Genomic DNA, 18,743 nt, shown 5'->3' on the forward strand with positions numbered 1-18,743 from the left:
AAGACCAACTTTGCCAGATCTTTGGTGGGGTTTGTCGGCGGTTGGCATCCAACATTATGGTGCATTACCGCCACTTCAATGTTGACAGATGCATACAATAGAGGTCCCCAATACATTAGTGTGTCTGTGTACATGAAAAGTGGTCTACAAATGGAATGTACTTTTTTAAATGATTGTAGCATGCACCCTGGGTTAATTTTCCTGTTTTATGGACATAACTCACAAACTCTCTGTATAAGGCAAACCTTGAGATAGGCTATTGTACCTAGCCATCTATCCACAATAGCCTACAATTTATAAGTCAGGAAAATTCCATTTACATTCAAGGATGCCATTCAAGTCCATGAGAGGAGACCTGTATGTGCTGGTAGGCAAATTATTAAATGAATCCTTCCATTAATGTAATTTGCAATAAAAATGTCACACGACAGTGATCTTTAGGCAGGGCATTTCATGTAGCCTAATGGTCTGCTACACATAGATCTGCAGAGAGACCGTTTCAGATGATACTGAGCAGGCAGACAGGGACAGATATGTCTGAAATGACATAGTTTGTCACATCACAGTGAACACACAATTAATTTTAACAAGGGAAACAAAAGTATGTTCTATTGTAGAGTAAAGGGTAAATCTTCTGAGACATGTCGTGAAATGTGACTGTCAGTCTGTAGTAACATGGCTCAGAACGTCACAGGCGGAAGGTCATGGAGCAATAGAACGGAAGCGAGATAGATGCCGCGTTCACATGCTAGTCGGAACTAGGAAACTCGGAAATGTCCGACTTGCTATTTCGTTGAACGCGGCACGTGTATAACTACAACCAGTTAGCAAGTCGGATATTTCCAAGTTTCTTAGTTCCGACTAGCATGTGAACGCGGCATAATAGCCCATCCGCCATTGTGGAATAGAGTAAGGGATATTCCAATCTGGCATTAGGCAGTTTCAGAGTAAGTGATATATTGTAGCCGAACGTCAACTAGATCGGAAACATTTAATACCACAGACAGATACAAAGTCGCGATCCTCGGCGCTCGAGAAAAGATTGTAGGGAAAGATCTGACGACTGGAGAAAAACACCGCCTCTACATACAGAGATTGGATAACCCGAGACGAGCTGAGAAAATACCGGAGTGCAGAAGCAGGAGAAACCGTGGACAGTCGCAAACAGAAATCCGTTTCGGCTCCTGGAGGATGTCTGCAACCACAGTCGATCAGGTGCTTATTGTTGACAACCCACTGTCGTGAAATGTTTGTCGTTGCAATTTGAGCATTGTCAACCGTTTTGTCAGCTGCTATCATTCAGTGTGGTAGGCATGCCATATAACATAGGCAAAAGTATTTGATATATGATAGCTATTAGCTGCTATGTAGGCCGAACCTTGAAGTAGACTGCCGGCTGCGCAGCGGCGGCAACAAGCTCCAGCTTGAGCCGGTTGCTGTATTCTGTACTATGCGGCACGTTTACTGGATGTCAGTGTGCGTTTGACATCCGGTCAATAATCCCAAGGAAGCCGTAGGTCTATAAACTAGTCTAGGGCTGAATGTGCGTAAAATGTTTGTAATATACAGCCACTGGTATAGAATCATTGATTGTAATTCAGTAGCCCAGGCCTAGCTCACCTTGCATGAATGCTACCATCACTCTTCTCCCTATCAAACATTTACCTAATATGTTAAATCTGATACATCTCTTTTCCCTTTATTTTTTTTTTGCACTTGCCCATTCTGATGTCAGAGACCCAAAGGACAAGGAAATAAAGGTATTCCTGTCACCGTATTCATTTACTATTGCATGGTTGTTGTAGAGTTTGATGGCAGTCAAAATGTTGTCTGACTAGGGAAATGCTTTATGTGAAAACTGTGATAACAAAAGAGTGTAATTAAATCACTGCTTTGATCACTCTTCCACCACATTTTGGTGACCTGGTGTCATCAGTCAAAAGTAGGTAAACTAACTAAACATACCCATACACCACTGTGCCTGTCATATTATTGGGTGTTACCATTTATGTTATACCCCAACTACTTAAAGGCAATATAAAGGGGTTAATCAGCTGTTCATTATTAGTTTATAGATCTGTTAAAACACAATGGTTTATTTTAGCCAAGAGACCTTTTTGGTTATATCATAAAGAATAGCCTAAGATAACCATTTTTTTCTCTCCAGTGCAAAACGGATCAATGCATCAGAAGGATGGAGTAAACGATGAAGACTTTGAACCTTACCTAAGCAGTCAGACGAATCAGGTGAGTGAGTATACTCATTGTGTCCAAGCCTTTCAGCCATGCAACTTGACATTCCACAGCATAGAGGGTACATGTGTTATTTGCGCCTTTTGAACCTGCATGAACCCTCAGAATAGTGTCTAATAGTGATATATGAGGGTGTATAGAGTGTTAACCTAAAGTCGCTGGATAGTAACCTATGTGAAGGACGAGCTATTGACAGATGACTGACTCATTTTTAAATTGAAAAGTATTAAAAATGACCTTTTGATAGTGGAATTATTGTTGATTTAATAATATAACTGGGTGGTCTTCATCATCCTGTGCCTGGGTGGTCTTCATCATCCTGTGCCTGGGTGGTCTTCATCATCCTGTGCCTGGGTGGTCTTCATCATCCTGTGCCTGGGTGGTCTTCATCATCCTGTGCCTGGGTGGTCTTCATCATCCTGTGCCTGGGTGGTCTTCATCATCCTGTGCCTGGGTGGTCTTCATCATCCTGTGCCTGGGTGGTCTTCATCATCCTGTGCCTGGGTGGTCTTCATCATCCTGTGCCTGGGTGGTCTTCATCATCCTGTGCCTGGGTGGTCTTCATCATCCTGTGCCTGGGTGGTCTTCATCATCCTGTGCCTGGGTGGTCTTCATCATCCTGTGCCTGGGTGGACAAGCTTACTTCGTCTTATAGAGTTCTAGTGAAATGTAGCCAAGAACAAACCCGCTATCACCCACGCCAATTTACTTATAAAATAAATGATTGTGAACTCTGACAATTATTACAACAACAACTGACAGATTATTATAAAACTGTTGCTGTCTTCACTTGTTGCTATGGGAAACATTTGATAGAGCTGGTATCTATAATTTCCACTGAAAGCCAATCTTGCTCCTTAAAAAGAACGCTGATTTATTTCTTAGTTACGGTTTTGAAGAGAGATGGGCAAGATTAGTCTTAGCTTCTATCATTAAGGTCATCCATTAACTGACCCCTGTTCTCCCCTTCTGCAGAATAACAGCTACCCGCCAATGTCTGACCCCTACATGCCCAGCTACTATGCTCCCTCCATAGGCTTCCCTTACTCCCTGGGAGAGGCCCCCTGGTCCACTGCGGGGGACCCCCCCATGCCCTACCTGACCACCTATGGACAGATGAGCAACGGCGAGCACCACTTTATCCCCGACGGGGTGTTCAGCCAGCCGGGCGCCCTGGGCAACACCCCTCCCTTCCTCAGCCAGCATGGCTTCAACTTCTTCCCTGGAAACGCAGACTATTCCACCTGGGGCACCAGTGTCTCTCAGGGTCAGTCCACACAGAGCAATGCCTATAGTAATAGTTATGTTTACACCCCTAGTTCTCTGGGGAGGGCTATAACTGACGGACAGGCGGGCTTCAGCAGTGACGCCCAGCTCAATAAGGTCCCGGTGCTGAGCAGCATCGAGCAGGGCATGACTGGATTAAAACTGGGAACGGACATGGGCGCCGCCGTCACCAAGACTGTCGGCTCGCCCCTCGGGGGCATGAGTAGCATGGCGGCCAATAGCATGCCACCGTTGGTTAGTTCCTCAGCCCCCAAACCCACATCCTGGGCAGCCATTGCCAGGAAGCCGGCCAAGCCCCAGCCCAAGGTCAAGCCCAAAGCCAACATGGGGATGGGGGGCCCTACCATTCCCCCGCCGCCCATCAAGCACAACATGAATATTGGCACCTGGGACGATAAGGGCTCCCTCAACAAGCCCCCCTTAGCTCAGACCATGATGCCCCCTCAGACCATGGTGCAGCAGACCCTGATGGGCCAGCCCCTGCTGCAGAGCCCTCTCCCCCACCAACATCAGCCCCAACATCAGCCCCAGCACCAACACCAGCAGCACCACCAACCCTTTCAGCTGCAGTCGCTCCAGTCCCCCCAACATCCCCAGCAGATTCCCCCAGGCCCCCCTCACCCCCACCAACACCCCCACCAGAACTTCTCCTCCCAGCCTGGCCCCCCTCAACCCATGCATCAACACCAACACTCCCAGCTCCCACCTCAGAACCGCTGGGTGGCACCCCGGAACAGGGGCACCTTCAACCAGGGAGGGGTGGAAGGCTTTGGGATGGGTGTTGGTGGGGTCCCCCTCAGTGCCTCTCCCTGCTCCGGGGAGGTGCACCCCGTGTTAGAGAAACTACGGGCCCTCAACAACTACAACCCCAAAGACTTTGACTGGAACCTGAAGAACGGCCGTGTGTTCATCATCAAGAGCTACTCTGAGGACGACATCCACCGCTCCATCAAGTACTCCATCTGGTGCAGCACCGAGCACGGCAACAAGCGCCTGGACGGGGCCTACCGCTCGCTGGGGGCCAAGGGGCCCCTCTACCTGCTGTTCAGCGTCAACGGCAGTGGTCATTTCTGCGGCGTGGCGGAGATGCGCTCGCCCGTGGATTACAACTCCTACGCAGGCGTCTGGTCTCAGGACAAGTGGAAGGGCAAGTTTGAGGTGAAGTGGGCGTTTGTGAAGGACGTGCCCAACAACCAGTTGAGGCACATCAGGCTGGAGAACAATGACAACAAGCCCGTCACCAACTCCAGGGACACTCAGGAGGTGCCTCTGGAGAAGGCCAAGCAAGTGCTTAAAATTATCGCAACTTTCAAGCATACCACCTCAATCTTTGATGACTTTGCACATTATGAGAACCGCCAGGAGGAGGAAGAGGCCCTGCGGAGGGTGAGAGAACCGTGCTGCTGACACACACACACACACACACACCCCTATCATATCAGCTGACAGCAGCAGAGTGTGTATATGAGTTTGACTGACTTGTGACCATCTATCACACAGTCTAGTACTGGTCAGTGTCTATCATATGAGGTCTTACTTCATAGGCCTCTAGTCCACTCCCATGTTCCATTTCTACCAGTGTTATTACTCCCATGTTCCATTTCTACCAGTGTTATTACTCCCATGTTCCATTTCTACCAGTGTTATTACTCCCATGTTCCATTTCTACCAGTGTTATTGCTCCATGGGGGTGGGTTCTACCAGTGTTATTGCTCCATGGTGGTGGGTTCTACCAGTGTTATTGCTCCATGGTGGTGGGTTCTACCAGTGTTATTACTCCATGGTGGTGGGTTCTACCAGTGTTATTACTCCATGGTGGTGGGTTCTACCAGTGTTATTACTCCATGGTAGTGGGTTCTACCAGTGTTATTACTCCATGGTGGTGGGTTCTCCATGGTGGTGGGTTCTACCAGTGTTATTACTCCATGGTGGTGGGTTCTACGTGTTATTACTCCATGGTGGTGGGTTCTACCAGTGTTATTACTCCATGACGGTGGGTTCTACGTGTTATTACTCCATGGTGGTGGGTTCTACCAGTGTTATTACTCCATGGTGGTGGGTTCTACCAGTGTTATTACTCCATGGTGGTGGGTTCTACCACTGTTATTACTCCCATGTTCCATTTCTACCAGTGTTATTACTCCATGGGGGTGGGTTCTACCAGTGTTATTACTCCATGGTGGTGGGTTCTCCATGGTGGTGGGTTCTACCAGTGTTATTACTCCATGGTGATTGGTTCTACCAGTGTTATTACTCCATGGGGGTGGGTTCTACCAGTGTTATTACTCCATGGGGGTGGGTTCTACCAGTGTTATTACTCCATGGTGGTGGGTTCTACCAGTGTTATTACTCCATGGTGATTGGTTCTACCAGTGTTATTACTCCATGGTGGTGGGTTCTACCAGTGTTATTACTCCATGGGGGTGGGTTCTACCAGTGTTATTACTCCATGGGGGTGGGTTCTACCAGTGTTATTACTCCATGGTGGTGGGTTCTCCATGGTGGTGGGTTCTACCACAGTTATTACTCCAAGGTGATGAGTTCTACCAGTGTTATTACTCCATGGTGATTGGTTCTACCAGTGTTATTACTCCATGGTGATGGGTTCTACCAGTGTTATTACTCCATGGGGGTGGGTTCTACCAGTGTTATTACTCCCATGTTCCATTTCTACCAGTGTTATTACTCCATGGGGGTGGGTTCTACCAGTGTTATTACTCCAAGGTGGTGGGTTCTACCAGTGTTATTACTCCATGGTGATGGGTTCTACCAGTGTTATTACTCCATGGTGATTGGTTCTACCAGTGTTATTACTCCATGGTGATGGGTTCTACCAGTGTTATTACTCCCATGTTCCATTTCTACCAGTGTTATTACTCCATGGGGGTGGGTTCTACCAGTGTTATTACTCCATGGTGGTGGGTTCTACCAGTGTTATTACTCCATGGTGGTGGGTTCTACCAGTGTTATTACTCCATGGGGGTGGGGTTCTACCAGTGTTATTACTCCATGGGGGTGGGGTTCTACCAGTGTTATTACTCCATGGGGGTGGGGTTCTACCAGTGTTATTACTCCATGGTGATGGGTTCTACCAGTGTTATTACTCCATAGTGATGGGTTCTACCAGTGTTATTACTCCATGGGGGTGGGTTCTACCAGTGTTATTACTCCATGGTGGTGGGTTCTCCATGGTGGTGGGTTCTACCAGTGTTATTACTCCAAGGTGGTAGGTTCTACCAGTGTTATTACTCCATGGTGATTGGTTCTACCAGTGTTATTACTCCATGGTGGTGCGTTCTACCAGTGTTATTACTCCATGGTGGTGGGTTCTACCAGTGTTATTACTCCATGGTGGTGGGTACTACCAGTGTTATTACTCCATGGTGGTGGGTTCTACCAGTGTTATTACTCCATGGTGGTGGGTTCTACCAGTGTTATTACTCCATGGGGGTGGGGTTCTACCAGTGTTATTACTCCATGGTGATGGGTTCTACCAGTGTTATTACTCCATGGGGGTGGGTTCTACCAGTGTTATTACTCCATGGGGGTGGGTTCTACCAGTGTTATTACTCCATGGGGGTGGGTTCTACCAGTGTTATTACTCCATGGGGGTGGGTTCTACCAGTGTTATTACTCCATGGGGGTGGGTTCTACCAGTGTTATTACTCCATGGTGATGGGTTCTACCAGTGTTATTACTCCATGGGGGTGGGTTCTACCAGTGTTATTACTCCATGGGGGTGGGTTCTACCAGTGTTATTACTCCATGGGGGTGGGTTCTACCAGTGTTATTACTCCATGGGGGTGGGTTCTACCAGTGTTATTACTCCATGGGGGTGGGTTCTACCAGTGTTATTACTCCATGGTGGTGGGTTCTCCATGGTGGTGGGTTCTACCAGTGTTATTACTCCATGGTGATTGGTTCTACCAGTGTTATTACTCCATGGTGATGGGTTCTACCAGTGTTATTACTCCCATGTTCCATTTCTACCAGTGTTATTACTCCATGGGGGTGGGTTCTACCAGTGTTATTACTCCATGGTGGTGGGTTCTACCAGTGTTATTACTCCATGGTGGTGGGTTCTACCAGTGTTATTACTCCATGGGGGTGGGGTTCTACCAGTGTTATTACTCCATGGGGGTGGGGTTCTACCAGTGTTATTACTCCATGGTGATGGGTTCTACCAGTGTTATTACTCCATAGTGATGGGTTCTACCAGTGTTATTACTCCATGGGGGTGGGTTCTACCAGTGTTATTACTCCATGGTGGTGGGTTCTCCATGGTGGTGGGTTCTACCAGTGTTATTACTCCAAGGTGGTAGGTTCTACCAGTGTTATTACTCCATGGTGATTGGTTCTACCAGTGTTATTACTCCATGGTGGTGCGTTCTACCAGTGTTATTACTCCATGGTGGTGGGTTCTACCAGTGTTATTACTCCATGGTGGTGGGTACTACCAGTGTTATTACTCCATGGTGGTGGGTTCTACCAGTGTTATTACTCCATGGTGGTGGGTTCTACCAGTGTTATTACTCCATGGGGGTGGGGTTCTACCAGTGTTATTACTCCATGGTGATGGGTTCTACCAGTGTTATTACTCCATGGGGGTGGGTTCTACCAGTGTTATTACTCCATGGGGGTGGGTTCTACCAGTGTTATTACTCCATGGGGGTGGGTTCTACCAGTGTTATTACTCCATGGTGGTGGGTTCTACCAGTGTTATTACTCCATGGGGGTGGGTTCTACCAGTGTTATTACTCCATGGGGGTGGGTTCTACCAGTGTTATTACTCCATGGGGGTGGGTTCTACCAGTGTTATTACTCCATGGGGGTGGGTTCTACCAGTGTTATTACTCCATGGGGGTGGGTTCTACCAGTGTTATTACTCCATGGGGGTGGGTTCTACCAGTGTTATTACTCCATGGTGGTGGGTTCTCCATGGTGGTGGGTTCTACCAATGTTATTACTCCATGGTGATTGGTTCTACCAGTGTTATTACTCCATGGTGGTGGGTTCTACCAGTGTTATTACTCCATGGTGATCGGTTCTACCAGTGTTATTACTCCATGGTGGTGGGTTCTCCATGGTTGTGGGTTCTACCAGTGTTATTACTCCATGGGGGTGGGGTTCTACCAGTGTTATTACTCCATGGGGGTGGGCTCTACCAGTGTTATTACTCCATGGGGTGGGGTTCTACCAGTGTTATTACTCCATGGGGTGGGGTTCTACCAGTGTTATTACTCCATGGGGGTGGGTTCTACCAGTGTTATTACTCCATGGGGGTGGGGTTCTACCAGTGTTATTACTCCATGGGGGTGGTCTACCAGTGTTATTACTCCATGGGGTGGGGTTCTACCAGTGTTATTACTCCATGGGGGTGGGTTCTACCAGTGTTATTACTCCATTGGGGTGGGTTCTCCATGGTGGTGGGTTCTACCAGTGTTATTACTCCATGGCGGTGGGTTCTACCAGTGCTATTATTCCATGGCGGTGGATCCTACCAGTGCTATTACTCCATGGCGGTGGGTTCTACCAGTGCTATTACTCCATGGCGGTGGGTTCTACCAGTGTTATTACTCCATGGTGATGGGTTCTATCAGTGTTATTACTCCATGGTGATGGGTTCTATCAGTGTTATTACTCCATGGTGGTGGGTTCTACCACTGTTATTACTCCATGGTAATGGGTTCTACCAGTGTTATTACTCCATGGGGGTGGGGTTCTACCAGTGTTATTACTCCATGGGGGTGGGGTTCTACCAGTGTTATTTCTCCATGGGGGTGGGTTCTACCAGTGTTATTACTCCATGGGGGTGAGGTAGGTTGATGTGTGGAATTAGCAGCCTGTCCCTCATGCCTGTCATCAGACGATCATCACTACCATCTTTGCCCACCAGACCGGAAATCCCAGACAGGAAACCCTGTCTGATGAGGCAACCATCTTGTATGGCTGTGTGCTTCTGTGAGAGGGATCTGGAGAGGGGGACACATAGGGGTTTCCTGAAATAGGCTGCATTCCTCACATACCTCCCCTCAGACAAAGGCAGAAGTGGCTCTGATCTACCTTTGAACACCAGGCCTCTGGCAGACACAGGCTCCTCTTGCTTCATTAGCTGTTCTCTCCATCAGCCCAGCCCCACCCTGTGTGCCTAATGTGTTTCACTGGGAATTTATGGGTTATGTTTCAACACGGTTCAACGGTTTTATATTTCAGGGTTATTCCGCAACGATTTGGAAAAAAAGAACATTATTCTCTGGTTGTTCCTTGCGCAGGCAGATACACTTTGAGCAATAAAATACATACAACATATTGAAGGTGGAAAACTAAAATAAAGATTGTTTTAGGATGGACCAGTGAGGAAAACATTTAAACCTTTTATCTTAAGCACACATTCCTAGTAAAACTAAATATGCAAATCTATTAAGAAACCCCCTACACAACCTGCTCTCTTTCTCCTTCCCCTCTCTCTCTCATTTTCTCTCTCTCATTTTCTCTCTCTCATTTTCTCTCTCTCTTTGTCCTTTTCTCTCTCTCTTGCTCTCTGTCCTTTTCTGTCTCTCCCTCTCCTTCCCTCTCTCTCTCATAAATATTTGAAGTCCATGTTTTCAGGAGCACTGAAAACAATTTGTTAGTCGGAAGTGTGTTTTGACGGTTGCTGAGGTAGCGTTGTGTAGCCTAGCGTGGGGCAGGTGCGAGGCTCTGTTGTTGTAGCCCGTCCTGACAGAACCCTCCCCGGCTCACCCTCCCCGGCTCACCCTCCCCGGCTCACCCTCCCCGGCCTGACAAGGTTAATTGACCCACATCGTTAGGCCTATCTCCTCTCACTCTGAGGGCTGTCAAGTGGAGTGTTCTGTAGCATGTCATCTCAGAGGGTTGAAGCTAACAATGCTAAGTTAACTGTGGAGACTGAGACAGTATACAGGATGAACAGTATAGACCTACATCACGAGATTGGAATATTTGCACAGGTGTGTTTGTCAGTGTCGTCTGTGGGATGAATGTGTCAGTGTCAATATGGCAGTCCCCCAAGTTAACCCTTCAGTCCCCCAAGGTGGGTGGATGTGAGTAGGTGGGTGGGTGGGTGGATGTGAGTAGGTGGGTGGGTGGATGTGAGTAGGTGGGTGGGTGGATGTGAGTAGGGATGTGGGTGAGTGGGTGGATGTGGGTGAGTTGATGTTAGGGATGGGCGTTCTAGAAATGTTTAGACTGTTGGAGTACTCGCATTACATTTTTCCGATTTACACAACCGGAAGAAAAAAATCTGTAATTAGAACAAAATATGTGTACATTTATCTATATGCCAACAGATCGCAACAATGCCTAATTAATCATAACCATTACAGATGACAAATCCTAATTGTTAAATTGCATATATATATATATGTCAGTCAATAAAAAAGCAAGTGCCATTTAAAATGACTTTTATTGAACCTTAATATCAACTATTATATTATGGAACACAATCTTGAAAAAGGCAGTAACCTGAGCAGTGGCTGTTGCTTGTAGAAGCATGTGGCTGTGCAATGACAGCCTTGTTTTGTTATTGTAGCAGACAAGACACTCTTATTTCTCCAGCCCTTATAACAGTCAAGACACACCTATTGTATAGTAAAAAAAACTGACTAAAATAGAAGAGAATATTTTTCTAAATGAAAATGTTGCCAGTGTGAAGTGATGCACATTTTGTGCCTGAAGAAGATTTTCTCAGTGATCATTTGAAACGGGGCTCAATTTGAAAGTTGAAAGACCATTTTTTTTCAGGGTTACAAACCAAAATTGGTTTTATTTTCGATATACAGACATTTGATTTAGTTTATTCTGCCTGTTCTTTGGAATGTTCTAAATAGATGAACAATTCCACATTGAACACGGCATGATGATGAATTATGGCCACAACGTCTGTTTGCTGATTAGGCAATGCTTAATGATGCTGATGAAAATACGCTCTTTGTCTTTATCAAACTAATGTTTTTGCCTATTTTCAGAGTGGAACCTGTCTATGTTTAGAGGGTTATAGCCTAGACTAACCAATTCTAAATGGTTCTAACAGTTCACAAAGTAACCTAAGTGGAAAATAAGGAGCAACTAGAATTCCAAAACTGCAGCTCGTTGTTGGAACATATTTTTCTACTTTAATCAACCAGTCCGTTTAGAATTTGTGATGGAACTGTCATCATTTGACAAAGAATGTAGCTTGTGTATCCCATCGGTTAGATAGGTTTTTCTAGGCATTTTATTTCTGTATGCCTAGCGGGAGGGAGCGGTCGGAATGCAATTGAGTGAACGAGACACTGAGGGGAAATGGAATTTAGGGAGAACAGCTGTGTGCACTGTGTTATTTATGTAATGTTTTGTTGTGCCCCGCAAATGTACAAATGGAACAGGAGAGTAAAAGCTAATAAACGTTGTCTCCATGACAACATTTCACTTGCCCGTTCAGGCAGCCACAAAGCACATTCCACCAAATAATTGTACAGTACAAAAAAGAGTAATCTCTGTTTAAAGATCGAGCTTTGACATCTGTTCAAGTACTTGTACTCATGTCCATACCTAGTTCATGTGAGTGAGTGAGTGAGTGAGTGAGTGAGTGAGTGAGTGGGTGGCCTTAGGTGGACACAGACACTGTGGAGGCATTTGTTTCCCCAGACCAGGTCAGCCTCCAGCCCCAGACAGAGTGGCTTCTCTATTTTGATGGAGTTACACTGGAGGCCCAGGCCTCACTGGGGCCTTCCCCTGCTGTGCCTACTGACACTGACCACTACGTGCGTGTGAGCGAGGGAGGGAGAGAAATGCACTGCAGCTAGGCCCGTATTTGTGTATGTCAGTAAATGAATGGTTGTGGGAGTAAACTGACAGGCCTGCATTTCTTATGGCTTCATGGAGTCAATAAAGCACAAACATCCAGCACAACCAGAGATATGATCAGCAGGGGTCTATTCGGGGAAGGAGAGGGGTGTGTGTGTGTGTGTGTGTGTGTGTGTGTGTGTGTGTGTGTGTGTTGGGGGTGGTATGGGAGAGGTTTGGGTCAAATAAAATGTTGTTGGTCGAGTACACATTTTGCAGATTGTTATCGCAGGTGCAGCGAAATTATGTTTTCTAGCTCCAACAGTGCAGTAATACCAAACAATACAAAACAAATCCCTAAAATGGAATTATGAAATATCAGAATGAGCAATGTCAGATGTGTATGGGGTGTTTAGACAGTACATGAATAGAAAAGCTGTGTACAGCAGTAGTTATATATTGGCTGAACCTTGACTAGAATACGGTATACTGTATATATAGGAAGCTCAATTTGGTGAGTCTAAAGACCATTTTTTTCAGGGTTACAAACCAAAATCTGTTTTATTTTCGATATACAGACGTTCGATTTAGTTTATTCTGCCTGTTCTTTGGAATGATCTAAATAGATGAACAATTCCACATTGAATACGGCATGATGATGAATTATGGCCACAACATCTGTTTGCTGAGTAGGCAATGCGTGAGCACCAAGCCTCATGCAACAGAAAAATGTCGGATAAGCAATTTCAAAGATTTGGCTGTTTTTAATCTTTTTTATGCTGTAATAAAGGCTTTAAAAAAATGGTTCTATTAGAACAGACTGGTATTACTTATCATGGATTTAGTGTTGATTACACTGTTCCAAACAGGCAGAAAAATAATATTGTAATCTAACTGCACCGGTTTGTTACACACAATATGCTCTCGCTCTTAAATCCTACCTTTTCTTAATCTCCAGTAGTTTCCACAACAAAGTCAAATGTCTTCCACAGATCTGACTTCCCCTTTCCCTCCTGAGCAACCAATAAACATTTTCCCGTTTCAAGTTTCTTTTTCATGTCCCCTTTTACATCCGTATTACTGTGTTGGGAGTTTGTTATAACTCATTTATTGATGTGATTATGATAGGCTATAGCTCAGGCCTTATTGGTCACATGCATGCGATGCTCACATGTTTCACGTAAAGAGAGCAAGGGTTGAGATAATAGGGAATGTTTTTCCTGAGAAAATTAGGGATTTCGGTAATAGAACTTTTCAGTCAGAAACAAGTAAGAAACTAAATGGCTGAAATGATTTGCAGCTTCAGCACAGACAGCGCAATAAACGCTGTTCTGTGGTGCCTTTTCACGGCGTTAGGGAGGAGAGCCTGGAGGATGGCCTGGTGTCAAGAAGGGCAGCAAAGAAGCTTCTTCTCTCCAGGAAAAACATCAGGGACAGACTGATATTCTGCAAAAGGTACAGGGATTGGACTGCTGAGGACTGGGGTAAAGTCATTTTCTCTGATGAATCCCCTTTCCGATTGTTTGGGGTATCCGGAAAAAAACTTGTCCAGAGAAGACAAGGTGAGGGCTACCATCAGTCCTGTGTCATGCCAACAGTAAAGCATCCTGAGACCATTCATGCGTGGGGTTGCTTCTCAGCCAAGGGAGTGGGCTCACTCACATATTTGCCTAAGAACACAGCCATGAATAAAGAATGGTACCAACACATCCTCCGAGAGCAACTTCTCCCAACCATCCAGGAACAGTTTGGTGACGAACAATGCCTTTTCCAGCATGATGGAGCACCTTGCCATAAGGCAAAAGTGATAACTAAGATGCTCTGGGAACAAAACATCGATATTTTGGGTCCATGGCCAGGAAACGCCCCAGACTTTAATCCCATTGAGAACTTGTGGTCAATCCTCAAGAGGCGGGTGGACAAACAAAAACCCACAAATTCTGACAAACTCCAAGCATTGATTATGCAAGAATAGGCTGCCATCAGTCAAGATGTGGCCCAGAAGTTAATTGACAGCATGCCAGGGTGGATTGCAGAGGGCTTGAAAAAGAAGGGTCAACACTGCAAATATTGACTCTTTGCATCAACTTCATGTAATTGTCAATTAAAGCCTTTGACACTTATGAAATGCTTGTAATTATACTTCAGTATTCCATAGTAACATCTGACAAAAATATCTAAAGACACTGAAGCAGCAAACTTTGTGGAAATTAATATTTGTGTCATTCTCAAAACCTTTGGCCACGACTGTAGTTGATTTTATTCAAACACATGTCTATATATGGAAATATAAATCTAAACATTTGACCAATTGATTGAGCGAAAGAACAGGAAGACTCTTGGTTGACCAAGAATTTTTTTAGTCAGGGACAGCCCTAAAGCGTTTCACCCTCTCCACTGTGGCTTCGTCGACATTGTCTGCTGAAGTCCACGATCAGCTCCTTTTGTTTTCTTGACGTTGAGGGAGAGGTTATTTTCCTGCCACCACTCTGCCAGGGCCGTCACCTCCTCCCTGTAGGCTGTCTTGTCATTATTGGTAATCGGGCCTATCACTGTTGTATTGTCAGCAAACTTTATGATTTAGTTGTAGATGTGCGTGGCCACGCAGTCATGAGTGAACAGGAAGTACAGGAGGGGGCTGAGCACGCACCCTTGTGGGGCTCCTGTGTTGAGGATCAGCGTAGTGGAAGTGTTGTTTCCTACCTTCTCCACCCGGGGATGGCCCGTCAGGAAGTCCAGGATCCAGTTGCAGAGGGAAGTGTTTAGGCCCAGGGCCCTGAGTTTAGTGATGAGCTTGGAGGGTACTATGGTGTTGAATACTGAGCTGTAGTCAATAAACAGCATTCTTACATAGGTATTCCTCTTTTCCAGATGGAATAGGGCAGTGTGCAGTGCAATGGCGATTGTGTCATCTGTGGATCTGTTGCGGTGATATGCAAACTGAAGTGGGTCTAGGGCGGCGAGTAAGGTGGAAGTCATGATCTTTAACTAGCCTCTCAAAGCACTTCATGATGACAGAAGTGAGTGCTACGATAGTCATTTAGTTCAGTTACCTTTGCTTTCCTGGGTACAGGAGCAATGATGGACATCTTGAAGCAAGTGGGGACAACAGACTGGTATAGGGAGAGCTTGAATATGTCTGTAGACACTCCAGCCAGCTGGTCTGCACATGCTCTAAGCCCTAGTCATCATCAGCTGGTGAAAATCAGTCACACATCATCATTAACAGTTAAGGGAACACTCAGCCATTATGAGGATTACAGTTACGGAAACTAGCCTTTGAAGAAAGGAGTTTGAATCGTCACTCAGAGTTCCACAAGCAATAACTCATCTTGGTAGAAATCTTCAGTAGAAACCACTGTGTGACATACACAAATGTTGAAGTGAAGTGCATGTATGTTCCTTGGGGATTTGGCCCTTAGATGTTTAACTTGCATCACTGAACTTTTAGCATATTAACGGAGGACAAGCGATTCAGTCCCAAAAATACCCATTTCCCTGAGGATGTTTTCTAACAGCATTCCATGTGTTTTTTTCCCCTCCCACTTATGCATCCTCTAATTTGGTTTATTTTCCCCCCTCTCTCTCTCTCTTTCCTCAGGAGCGGAATAGAAATCAACAGTAACCATACAGAGAACTCCCTGCTAGAAGGCAAACACTAATGACATAGGACCTTAAGTAATTAGCCTAACCACACAGAAACTAAGGGTTTTGCCATCTTTTCTGCTGAAGACAACAACAACAACAAGACGACGACGTCGTATCTTGTGACTTGAACACGACGACGAACTCGCCTGTATCAGTTCTCTGGTGATGTACCCCAGTGTTCCTGTCTGGGGAAAAAAAGGAAAGAACATTACTCACTTTAAACTCTTCTAAAACAGCCTCTACCAATACCCTGAACTCTCTAATAACTCTCTTAAAGCACTTTCAGTCCTTCTAAAACAGCCTCTACCAATACCCTTAACTCTCCAATAACTCTCTTATATCTCTTTCTCTCTGGACTTCTGTTTGTTATAACTAACTGACTAACCAGTGTAGTTGCTTTTTCTGAGGCTTTCACCAGACTTATTTGTCATTTTTTGTTAAGTTTTTAATACCTCCCAAGTTTTGGGGAAGAAAAATGTAGTTCCCCTCCCCCCATGAACTTCAGCGCCTTCAGACGAGATTAAAAAAGGTATAACGTGTAACAAAATAATTTACTTGAATCTGCACTCGGCTTGTGATTGATTGACAGGTGAGAGAAATGACAGGACACGCCCAAAATAATGCCAATCATTAGAGGAATCCGGCCCTTACTCCCGCCCCTTTATTTCTGCATCTGTTTCTGCATACCAAAAGATGAGGTGGATGATGTAGTGAGCTGGGTGAACACCAGTTAATGCACATGTTTGTTTCATTTCTCATGATTATTATGTAACTCTGAAGTGCATTTGTCTGAGGAGAAATCTGCTCTGCGGTAACAGTCGCCTTGGTAGCTGTCGCCTTGGTAGCTGTCGGTAACTTGTCTTTTATTCTGTTGTTAATGTACTGTACCGTACCTCAGGCTAAAGCTGGGGCCTGTTCAGGAGGCTTCAATGTTACACAACATTCAGATAGCAAATGCGTTGTGTAGAGTAGATAGGATTCTCTGTTATGTTGGGAATCAGGGAATCTTGTCAGCTCTATACATTCTGTTTCCATCTGCAACGTTGTGTAACGTTTCACCTTACTGAGCAGGCCCCAGGCTCTCTGTCTCTGAAGAACTCTCTAACGCTTTTGGGATGACCCTCCTCCCCTGGCGTTCCTGGCTCCAGGTAGAAGTTACCATTAACCACAGATCTGGGATCAGATACTTTACCCCACACCCTAACCTAAACCATTAGAGGGATGAAAGATATATCTGATCATAGATCAGTGGTTAGGAGTGACTTCAGCCTGCTGCCCATTGCTGCTTGGTGTAACAGAGGGGTTTCCTAAAAGCTGAACATCACCAAGGAAGTGAGCATTTTCTCCTCAAGGTGTCTCGCTAGCGAAAATAAACATTACCCATGTTTAGCGAAACAAACGCTTCTGAGTTGTTACTTCCCGGGGACTGAACATAACATAACATTGTGCTTGGAGCTCTGCTGAATGGGTACACACTGGAAGTTAGACCTGAGACACAGTTGAGACTCACCTTCTCTTGTTCAAAACTGACCCCAAATCAAGTGAAATGCATGAAGGGTTGCAACACTAGGACCCACTGTGTCATCCATTTGTTGTTTCTGCACATGATCCTGTAATATAACAGCTTTTAGTGCTATCTGGTATCATAGGGACGTCCCTAGCCTAAATCCCTAACCTTTACCTAACCTTAACCCTTACCTAACCTTAACCTTTACCTAACCTTAACCCTTACCCTAACCCTTACCCTAACCCTAACCTTTACCTAACCTTAACCCTTACCTAACCTTAACCCTTACCTAACCTTAACCTTTACCTAACCTTAACCCTTACCCTAACGCTTACCCTAACCCTAACCTTTACCTAACCTTAACCCTTACCTAACCTTAACCCTAACCTTAACCTTTACCTAACCTTAACCCTTACCTAACCTTAACCCTTACCTAACCTTAACCCTTACCTAACCTTAACCCTTACCTAACCTTAACCCTTACCGTAGCCATTTTACATTTCAACTTCAATGGGACACTTTTCCACTTAAGACTTTTCCCAGCTTTTAACTTTCACCAATATAAAATGGCCACAATTGACACAAGCTGTGGCATGGCTTCTTCCACTCTCCTTCATCATGACTGATACTGCAGGCGAAAGGACTTGACGTCTTTATTCGCTGTTCCTGAATATGACTAATTATATTTCAAAAGCAAGTCCTTGCGGATCAGTATAGTCCTGAAGGTCAGGAGACAAGGGAAGGGAAGTGCAGTATTTTAGTCTATGAGGACATACTTTAGCTATGACTACGCTAGATAACAGCCCTCCTATCCTACTTAAAGCCATGATCTGCTCTGTGTGTCCGTCTGATGACATCTGTAAGTAATAGACTGTAATTACACACCAAGGCATTTCCTGTTTCTGCACTATAAAGGCTCTTTTCCATTGCTGTTTTCTGTTGTGTTGGACATTGGGAGGGAAAATGCCATTTTTGATAGTTGAATTAAAATTCAGCCATTAACCATTTCTTCCTTTCTACCCTGTGGTTTGACCTATAGGCCTACTGTACCAATGTCTCCTTTAGTTGCTACTCTACTGCAGGGGTAGGAAACTAGATTCAGCAATGGGTCGAATGGTCGGGGGGACGGAAATAATTACAATGATTTGAAAATAACAATCATTTCATACCTTGATTACATTGAGACACGATTATGCAATTTTTATTTATTTATTTGTGGGAATACTTGGGAACTGATTTCCTAAATGAAACTCATTTTTAGTTG

General features: G+C 45.2%; 1 protein-coding gene across 1 annotated transcript; it reads left to right on the forward strand.

Annotated features, from left to right (window-relative positions):
* Positions 1-812: 812 nt before the first annotated feature.
* Positions 813-17,367, forward strand: LOC115195499 (YTH domain-containing family protein 3). Its single transcript, XM_029755395.1, has 5 exons — positions 813-1,215; positions 1,736-1,760; positions 2,168-2,247; positions 3,229-4,926; positions 15,926-17,367. Exons 1-5 carry the CDS (start codon positions 1,192-1,194, stop codon positions 15,947-15,949), a joined length of 1,851 nt encoding a protein of 616 aa, XP_029611255.1. The 5' UTR covers positions 813-1,191; the 3' UTR covers positions 15,950-17,367.
* Positions 17,368-18,743: the final 1,376 nt, after the last annotated feature.

This window comes from Salmo trutta, chromosome 6, assembly GCF_901001165.1.
Source record: "Salmo trutta chromosome 6, fSalTru1.1, whole genome shotgun sequence".
Taxonomy (NCBI): domain Eukaryota; kingdom Metazoa; phylum Chordata; class Actinopteri; order Salmoniformes; family Salmonidae; genus Salmo; species Salmo trutta.

Coding starts and splice junctions, on each gene's coding strand:
- LOC115195499 (XM_029755395.1), top strand. CDS start 1,192: ATGTCTGCAACCACAGTCGATCAG. Junction 1,216..1,735: donor CTGCAACCACAGTCGATCAG/GTGCTTATTGTT, acceptor TTCTGATGTCAG/AGACCCAAAGGACAAGGAAA. Junction 2,248..3,228: donor TAAGCAGTCAGACGAATCAG/GTGAGTGAGTAT, acceptor CCCCTTCTGCAG/AATAACAGCTACCCGCCAAT.